This window comes from Gymnodraco acuticeps, unplaced genomic scaffold (assembly GCF_902827175.1).
Source record: "Gymnodraco acuticeps unplaced genomic scaffold, fGymAcu1.1, whole genome shotgun sequence".
NCBI lineage: Eukaryota > Metazoa > Chordata > Actinopteri > Perciformes > Bathydraconidae > Gymnodraco > Gymnodraco acuticeps.
Window position 1 is genome coordinate 79,714 of NW_022992097.1, and position 10,346 is coordinate 90,059.

General features: G+C 43.6%; 1 protein-coding gene across 1 annotated transcript; it reads right to left on the reverse strand.

The window, feature by feature from the left end:
* Positions 1 to 5,466: 5,466 nt before the first annotated feature.
* ndufaf6 (NADH:ubiquinone oxidoreductase complex assembly factor 6) lies at positions 5,467 to 9,680 on the reverse strand (the record flags this gene model as incomplete). The annotated part of the gene is given in 5 exon segments (XM_034202825.1): positions 5,467 to 5,707; positions 5,959 to 6,015; positions 7,491 to 7,592; positions 8,884 to 9,017; positions 9,578 to 9,680. Coding segments are annotated over 5 exon segments (525 nt in total), but the record flags the coding sequence as incomplete, so codon positions are not given.
* Between the last annotated feature and the right edge of the window lie 666 nt (positions 9,681 to 10,346).

Sequence of the window (10,346 nt, forward strand, 5' to 3'; positions counted from 1 at the left end):
TTTCATATTAAACATGATCGCTGGTAGATAGCCACAGAAGTCGTAACACAGTTTAACCTGGGCGGATCCCATTTTCCCATGGGTGGATCCCAGTTGACCCTGAGCGAATCACAGTTTACCTGAGAGGATCACAGTTTAACACAGCTGAAGACTTCTCCACGCTGCTTTCAAACTGTGAGTAAACACCGTGTGCTTCACTTGGAGGCTGTCTGAAGGTGTACACAGGTCTCAGATGGACTTGGTATTAAGAACGATATTCAGAAATAAGTCTGGCAACAATAGCTGGTTTAAATGATTTATTGGAGCTCGCAATGTTTTGAACAGACATCCCCATGTCAACTCGTTTTTATTTTTGTAGTCCTCGCTGTTCGCGTCCGGATATCGCCATCGTAACCACAACCTCACACACTGGTACTGAATGTGCATCAAAGTGTTCCTATCCAGCCAAATATACCAAAAGATTTATGAAAACGACAGAAGAAGCGATCGAAGTGTGTATTTCAGTCGAAGGCCACGCCTCCACATCTGTCAACCAGTTGATCGGGGAACCAGTTAATCCAGAACACCGGCAGGCTGAACGCAGGTGGAAGAAGGACAAGCTTCATGTAACTCGTGACATTTTGAAAGAGAGTTGGAGAAAGTATCAGAGCACTGTAAAAGCTGAAAAGATGAGTTACTTTTCTGATATTATTTCTAGTAATTTAAACAAACCTCGTGTTCTCTTTAAAATAATCGATGCTATGTTAAACTCTCCTTTATCCACTTGTATTGATGCTTCAACTGAGATGTGTGAAAAATTCCTCTGCTATTTTATAGACAAGATCTCCACTATTAGAGCCAGTATCTCACCACCCTCTTTTGACCCCTCCATTGACTTCACATGCACTGCTGTCTTCCAGCAGTTTGGACCTGTGTCGTTGTCATCTCTCAGTGACATTGTTGCTAAATTAAAACCCTCATCTTGTCCCACAGACCCAGTCCCTCCTCGACTTTTTAAAGAGGTATGGGACACTATTGGACCTAATGTCCATAACATTATAAATAGCAGCCTAGAGTCCGGTTCTGTGCCAGTTTATTTCAAACAAGTGGTTGTGGCACCCCTGATAAAGAAAACTAATCTGGACACTTCTGTCTTCTCAAATTACAGACCCATCTCGAAGCTTCCTTTTATTTCAAAGATATTGGAGAAAACCGTACTCTTACAGCTGCAGTCTTTTATACATGCACACAATATTTTCGATATTTTTCAATCCGGTTTTAAAGCGCTTCACAGTACTGAGTCTGCCCTTCTAAGAGTATTCAATGACCTCCTGGTCACTACAGACCCTGGTGACTCTGCCATCCTTATGCTCTTAGACCTCACAGCTGCTTTTGATACGATTAACCACTCCATCCTTATCTCTCGTCTAGAGCACTGTGTGGGTATCAGGGGCGCTGCCTTAGGCTGCAGCCACACGAGGACAAAAACGGCCGTTTGCGTTACTGTTTAGTGTCATATAGACCATTCGGCCACACGAGGACGACCGCATACGGCACTAAACGACTGAGGATACGATAACGGGTCCCAAGGTGGATAGAACGGCATACGCAACGCCAGGGTCGGCTCCAGAACAAATCGAATGGGGGGGAAATCATTTACCATGGGGGGGCACACACTGCCGTCAACAACCAACACACAAACACCAACGCAACTTCAATTTAAAAAAACATGCTGTAAAGTGTATTTCACACACATTGCAGGGGTGTAGTGCTATTGTATAGCGTACTATAACTTGTGCATACATGCACGGTTGTGGCACGACCACCAAAACAGAAACATATGGACATAGGCCACCATATAAAAGTGTGCAAATGTATTTAGTATCCTATCCATGTGAACATGTTTTAGGTGGGGGGGGACCTAACCTCCTCTAGGAGGGTCCGTGCGGCAAGCTCCCCCGGGAAGATTATTTTTAAAATATTGAAGTTAAAAGCATCAATCTGGTGCACTTTGAGAGCAAAATGAAGAGATCTATGGATAGCCTATCTCTCAGCATCCATATGAAACAGAACTGTAAACAGATTAACTTTTTCTTTATGGATATTTTACTAATCACTCCCCTTTTAAACTGTATTCTTGTGTTACTGTCCTATAGTATTTCATACCCGTTTTTCATTTATTCTCTTATTCTTTAATAACTATAATGATCATATAAAGGTATTCCTCGCAAATACTTGTTTACATAAATGGTAACCAAACCGTTTGAGACCCACTGAGATAACTTACACTAAAGTTAACTATCTAAACACTGAGAGAGTCCTTACCTCACTGAGCTGAGGTTATAAGATCCTCTCAGTCTGACAGGAGAGGACTCTCCTCCACCTTGGTGTAGAAACAGCTCTTTATATCCGTTAGCATAGCTAGCTAACCAGATGCTAACAACAACATTCCACGTTACCACTCCCGCACTCACAAAATCCGCTCGTGCCACACACACACAGAGCCGAGCATGAATGAAACACAGAGACCCAGAAGTAGGCTACTTCTACTGTACTGTATATCATATTATTTTCGATGGCTTTACTGTAATCAGTGTAACAGATGAACAGATCGCCACTGGGCTTTCATCTAAACACACAGCCACGTAATGATAACAAAACAAAGGTCGGGGGTCATTGGTCAAGCAACACACCAATCAGAGAGCAGCAGTGAGCACACCTCAGGCTGTGTTTTATATTTGTATTCTTTATTTCTGATGTATTTCACACAAAAAACCTTTAGTGGAAACGTTTTCACTGATATGATTAAAAATAAAAAATAAACTGCAAAGTGGCAAGGCTTGCCCACCCTGCGTTGGGGGGGCACAGTGACTCATTTGGGGGGGCATGGCCCGCGAATGACCCCCCATCACGCCGACCCTGCGCAACGCTCTGGGGGGTCAAACAGCTCGGTGTGTACGCCTTATACGATAATTTGCTGATAATGATTGCGCAATAGCCCCGCCTCTCCCCACCTCTGCTGCTCACCTCGGCGTACCCCGCGCCATTGCTGATGTGTTTCGCCACCAACAACAACAACAATGGCGGATCGCAGAGTTGCTATCGTGCTCCGGACGCTACTGACCATGCTACAGTTCTTTGTGCAACATCTACAGCAGACTTACACATCCAGGGGGGATCTTACTCGCTGCTTTTGTGGATATGTACTGCAGCTTCAGCGATCATTTTCTGATAATGATTGCGCAATACCCCCGCCTCTCCCCACCTCTGCTGCTCACCCCCGCGTCAAAGTAAACTGCACACTGAATTCAGATTATTTATCTTTCTCTCGATATGGACATAAACGCGAGTGAAGTCTAATCTGACAGGACGGAGACACCTCTCAAACTACCTAAACTAGTTATAAATATGTTTATTTTTACTGTCGGCCGGGTCACTCATTACTGGATCAGCTGCTGCATGAGACAGACACTGGCGCTGTCCAAAGAGAGGGAGGAAAAGGAGAGGCTCCGTGTATTTATATTATTATATTATATAGAGTCGTTATTCATTTGTTTTAAAGCTCAATAAATAACAAAGAAGACCTTTGACCGGCACTTTTATAATTTTGTCGGAAGGTTTCAACTTTAATACACGTTGACTGGAGAAAAACTCTGCCCGGTTCCCTCGGCCCCCACCGCGGAGAATAAACAGAAGGGCAACCATGCTTCTTCGCTGCTTTTGTGGAGGAAGTTACAGCGCCACGTACAGGCTGGGCATATGTACTGCAGCTTCTCCAGCGGTTGGAGCTAAACGGAGCGGTCTCGTGTGGGCAGACACTATCCGGATAACTATTGCGTGTGGACGGAAGCTTGTTTGCGATTGCGTTTGCGTTAATCCTATGCGTTTAGCCGTTTTCGTCCTCGTGTGGCCGGGGTCTTAGAGTGGTTCAGGTCCTATCTGTCCAAGAGATCTTTCTCTGTTACGCTTGGTGACTTTACATCCTCTTCTGCCCCCTTATCCTGTGGAGTTCCCCAAGGTTCTATTTTGGGGCCTATTTTATTTTCCTTATACCTTCTCCCCCTTGGACTGATTTTTAGAAAATATGGCGTCTCTTACCACCTTTATGCGGACGACTCCCAATGATATCTACCCCTAAGAAAAAACACTAGCTCTCTGATGCCCCTGGTTGACTGTCTTAATGACATAAAGGCCTGGATGACGCTAAACTTTTTAAATATAAATGAGAGCAAAACGGAGGTAATTGTGTTTGGACCAAATGGTGATGTCCCTTCCATTGACCTGGGTTCCCTGCAACAGTTTGCAAAACCCATAGTCACAAATCTGGGTGTCAAAATCGACAGTGCTTTTAAATTAGATAAATAGATAAACTCTGTGGTTAAATCCAGTTTTTTTTATCACTTGAGGCTCCTGTCCAAAATTAAACCGGTTTTATCCTTTTTAAACTTTGAGCGTGTAATTCATGCCTTTGTTTCAACTCATTTAGATTATTGTAATGCACTTAATGCCGGCCTAAATAAGACTTCGCTGGCCCGCCTGCAGCTTGTACAAAACGCGGCGGCGCGGCTGCTTACAGGAACACGCAAGTTTGACCACATTACACCAGTTCTGGCTTCGCTCCACTGGCTTCCTGTCCATTTTAAGATTTTATTGTTTGTTTTTAAATCTCTTAATGGGCTGGCCCCAGAGTACATCTCCGACCTCTTACAGGTGTACACCCCTCAAGGGCTTTGAGGTCGGCTGATCAGCTGCTGCTTGTAGTCCCAAAAACAAAACAAAAGACCAGGGGAGACCGAGCGTTCTCATCGGTAGCCCCCAGGCTCTGGAACGACCTGCCCCCTCAGGTTAAATTGTCGCCCACTCTTGAAGTTTTTAAGTCCCGCCTAAAAACCCACCTCTTTTCCTTCGCTTACCAGTCAGTCTGAGCTATGTCTTACCTATTTGTATGCTTTTACTGTCTGTCCATATCCTTTATGTGCCTTGTATTTATTCTTATGTGTGCTTTTTATCTATTCGTGTAATATTATATTTTATTATAATGTTATGTTCATTGTGAAGCACTTTGGCAAACCCTCTGTTTTTAAACTGTGCTATATAAATAAAGTGGATTGGATTGGATTAAATCTCTGAATTCAATTTAATAACGTTTCATACTCCTTTGATTCAATAAAGTGATTTGTCAGCATTTTATTGTTTTTTGTTTATTCTAGAAAAATATTTATTTGGAATAAATGAATCACTTATTGTGTTGTAAAACATATTTTATTCTATCGTAGTGTTTACAAAATGAATGAATACTACAATCCATATCTCTAAAGGCCGTTTTTCTTTTTTCATACTATATTCTGAAGCTTTTAACAGAGGGTTGTAAAAAGTTATACATATTCACCTGTATTGTCTCTCATTAAGCTTGCATAAAACACCTGGTCAAAAACGGTTAGTAAGTGAAATATAAAATACTTGAATTACATAATAACATTAGTCTTCAAGGATTTATTTATTGAACAAAGTGTGTGAGGTGTTTCCTGCAGAAGGAGGAGGAAGAGGAGGAGGAGGAAGAGGAGGAAGAGGAGGGGGAGGAAGATGAGCAGGACTGATGTCAGTAGGACTTCTTCCAGGAGCGGAGGTACAGCTGTATGGGGAGGAGGGGGTTTCTCTTCTTCAGACTCGGGTGGAAAACATCAAAATCTGCCCTCCGCACTCTCTGCAGGTAGTCCTCCAACACCACCTGCAGCACACAGCACCACAGAAGAAGACATAGCTTGAGAGTGAATTGGGTTTGCATCAAATGGAGTGGTGCAGGGATGTCATGTTTTAAATCCATTCAGAGGTAAAAGTCTTTCATTCATTTACAAAATACTTCACTTTGGTTTGACTGTTTCTCCGCCAAGTAAAGGGAACCCAACAACACAGTCTGGAGCTTTTTGATCTATCATTTTGCATGAACTCAGAGATGTTGCTTGGTGTTTTGAGACTCACCGTCTGCAGGAAGGCCAGATTTGCGGCTTCTGGGATGTTGTGGCTAAACGATCGCGCCTGGAGGACAAGGAAAAAGCACATAAAGAGAGTTTTATTGTTCGCTGTACACCAAAGCACATTGACTGTCATTTTGTCATCCAAGTTTATGTATTTTCATACCGTGTGAATTGTTATAATTTATTTACATTTCTTACAGACCTAGGACCTGTTTTCATGACGGCCATTACTTCTGAATTAACCTCCTCTCTTGCTCTTTTTTGATTAGCTTAGCACTTTATAATTCGGTCAGGAAGATTAGCGGTGGTGACGTGAAGTCATGTGACCGTGCTGTAGTTCCTTTATAGCCCAACATTAGCCACCTTTAGCTTAGCGGTGGTGACGTGAAGTCATGTGACCGTGCTGTAGTTCCTTTATAGCCCAACATTAGCCACCTTTAGCTTAGCGGTGGTGACGTGAAGTCATGTGACCGTGCTGTAGTTCCTTTATAGCCCAACATTAGCCACCTTTAGCTTAGCGGTGGTGACGTGAAGTCATGTGACCGTGCTGTAGTTCCTTTATAGCCCAACATTAGCCACCTTTAGCTTAGCGTGGTGAAGTGAAGTCATGTGACCGTGCTGTAGTTCCTTTATAGCCCAACATTAGCCTCCTTTAGCTTAGCGGTGGTGACGTGAAGTCATGTGACCGTGCTGTAGTTCCTTTATAGCCCAACATTAGCCTCCTTAGCTTAGCGGTGGTGAAGTGAAGTCATGTGACCGTGCTGTAGTTCCTTTATAGCCCAACATTAGCCACCTTTAGCTTAGCGGTGGTGACGTGAAGTCATGTGACCGTGCTGTAGTTCCTTTATAGTCCAACATTAGCCACCTTTAGCTTAGCGGTGGTGACGTGAAGTCATGTGACCGTACTGTAGTTCCTTTATAGCCCAACATTAGCCTCCTTTAGCTTAGCGGTGGTGACGTGAAGTCATGTGACCGTGCTGTAGTTCCTTTATAGCCCAACATTAGCCACCTTTAGCTTAGCGGTGGTGACTTGAAGTCATGTGACCGTGCTGTAGTTCCTTTATAGCCCAACATTAGCCTCCTTTAGCTTAGCGGTGGTGACGTGAAGTCATGTGACCGTGCTGTAGTTCCTTTATAGCCTAAGATTAGCTTTTTACTTCAGATATCATAAAGTGGTAATATGTGGAGATTATCCCGCTGAACTAAACATGCAAGAATCATAAACGTTTGTTTGAAACAGAGATTATCACCTGAAATAAATCACATGGAGGAATCCCATTAAACCAGGAGATGCTGCCTTCAGGGTCAGACTACACAAATATGGCATCCCTGCTCCACTCTATATCCATGTAAAATATCCCACCGCCTGTTGGTGGTTGAAGATGTGATGTTTTCCATATACAAACACTAACATTTGTGTAGGCGTGTGTAACTGAATTCTTCCTTCTGACTGGGGTTCAGAGTTATTTATCACCTCTACGTTCTCCTGTGAATTCTCCTATGTTTGAAACTGAAAACACAGAGGGTGGTACGTACGTGTTGTAAATGTACGTGAGCCTGACTGGCGATGTCGTACGCGACGTCGCGCATGTTTTGCTCTCGGCTGCCGCGGATAAAGTCCTCCTGAGAAGCTCCGTGCTGCAGAAACACAGATGAAATAAAGTTTACAAGGGTGGTTGCAGGTAAAATAACAAATGGACGAATAGATATGAAGCGGGATGAGGGAGGTCATCTGAATGTTTTAGATTAAAGACAAAGAAGACAAATGCACGAGAAAACAACAATATTTCTGAGTCACAAATGTCCACAAAGTGAAGCGTAAGTCTCTTGACAAAACACCAATGTTTTTTTAATATTCATAAATAAGGTAACAACAGATACAAATCCTTCATCTATGATCTCTTTATAATTTTAGAGATTATTCGTTTTATTCTCCTACATTTTTGACTTTTTTGAATTTGCCATTTAAATGCCAAAGAATATTCACGTTTTTTAGGATGTTGATAAACTTAGCTTAGCGGTGGTGACCGTGCTGTAGTTCCTTTATAGCCCAACATTAGCCTCCTTTAGCTTAGCGGTGGTGACGTGAAGTCTTGTGACCGTGCTGTAGTTCCTTTATAGCCCAACATTAGCCTCCTTTAGCTTAGCGGTGGTGACGTGAAGTCATGTGACCGTGCTGTAGTTCCTTTATAGCCCAACATTAGCCACCTTTAGCTTAGCGGTGGTGACGTGAAGTCATGTGACCGTGCTGTAGTTCCTTATAGCCCAACATTAGCCTCCTTTAGCTTAGCGGTGGTGACGTGAAGTCATGTGACCGTGCTGTAGTTCCTTTATAGCCTAACATTAGTCACCTTTAGCTTAGCGGACGTGAAGTCATGTGACCGTGCTGTAGTTCCTTTATAGCCCAACATTAGCCACCTTTAGCTTAGCGGTGGTGACGTGAAGTCATGTGACCGTGCTGGAGTTCCTTTATAACCCAACATTAGCCGCCTTTAGCTTAGCGGTGGTGACGTGAAGTCATGTGACCGTGCTGTAGTTCCTTTATAGCCCAACATTAGCCACCTTTAGCTTAGCGGTGGTGACGTGAAGTCATGTGACCGTGCTGTAGTTCCTTTATAGCCCAACATTAGCCTCCTTTAGCTTAGCGGTGGTGACGTGAAGTCATGTGACCGTGCTGTAGTTCCTTTATAGCCTAACATTAGTCACCTTTAGCTTAGCGGACGTGAAGTCATGTGACCGTGCTGTAGTTCCTTTATAGCCCAACATTAGCCACCTTTAGCTTAGCGGTGGTGACGTGAAGTCATGTGACCGTGCTGGAGTTCCTTTATAACCCAACATTAGCCGCCTTTAGCTTAGCGGTGGTGACGTGAAGTCATGTGACCGTGCTGTACAGTGTACTCTAACAGTGTTTGGCATCACGTCGACTCACCAGCATGCAGATGTCCATGGGGAGGTAGACTTTCCTCCGGCCGCTGTGATAAGGAGTCGCTCTCAAACACGTCACGATTCCCTGAGCTTTCCCGATGTGACTTGCTGCGTGGTCTGCATGGACGTTTGTCACCCCTGGAAAACAAACAAACAGGTGTGTCTCCCTTTCTCTTCATAACCATAAAAGAGCATCACTCAATGGAGGGGTGCAGGAATGAGTCGTAAAACCTGGAAATTAGAATGTCATCACTTCCTGTCCAGGTTTTCTGAATGTGTTATTGAAATAAGGTCTGAGGTCAACACAAGCTGAAGGGATTTGTATTCAGTAAATACCCCACTGGTGAATTTAAAAACAGCGTTTGCTAACAAGTGTAGAAATGGAAAATCCCATTGGATTGAGGGAAGCAGGGAGATGCTTCCTTCTGTGTGATCATACACACATCTGTCACCCCTGCACCTCTCTATCGTCCCTTACAGTAAAGATGGCAGCAAAGAAGACACAAAAACAGGTATTTATTCATCTTGCATTGTGTATAACATTAGAGGATAATAACAAATCAGGTATGGAAGTAATCTGCAGATGCTCCGGTTCAAAACGAGACCAAGCTTTTCTCTGGATGTCAGTTTTTGAGTCACGATAAAATGTACTAAATAGTATGGCAGCATGTGTTCCACAATGCATCAGCTGTCCTTACCTAAGCACTCCAGCAGCAGGTATATTAAAGAGGACTGCGTGTTCTCTGAGTATTTCTCCAGCTCCTGCAGGGTCCTGTAGGCTCGGTCATCCAGGTCCTTCTCCTGCTCAAACACAGTTTAAATCGTTGTCAAACACTAAAGGGTGACTGGTTCTTAAGTTATTGATATGACACAAGGTCAAGGGACACATACATCCGATTACCATCAGATACAAACTAAAAATCGCAAATATAATTATACATTTTAATAATCCTACAAACTAGACTATATGATGTTTCTTTTTAGGACTACCAATGTGTTCCTCTTACTACACTATGTTCTATGCACCATTTAAACCAACGCAAATTCCTTGTATGTGTTGGCAATAAACCTGATCCTGATTTTCATTAAAAGGTCCCATGTCATGCTTTTCTGGTTATCACCCGTCCCCTTGTGTTATGAAGGTTTTTCTGCATGTGAACGGTCTGCAGAGCCTCAAACCCTCAAAGTACACCCTGTAGCGAGTAAAACTCTAACACAGAGAAGACCTGTCTGTGCTGCCCCAGAACGCCTCGTTGGACATTTCTCTTTTTCCATTGTTTTCTTCCTGGGTCGTAGTGACGTAACTTAACGGCTCCGCAGATTGGTCCAATCCGTGGAGCCGTTACGTTTGGACCAATCTGCGGACTTCCTCACACACACACACACACACACACACGCACACACACACTCGGCGGGACGTTGCGAGGCTCGCTGCTGCGAGGAGCGGGACACTGTGAGCTGGCTCAC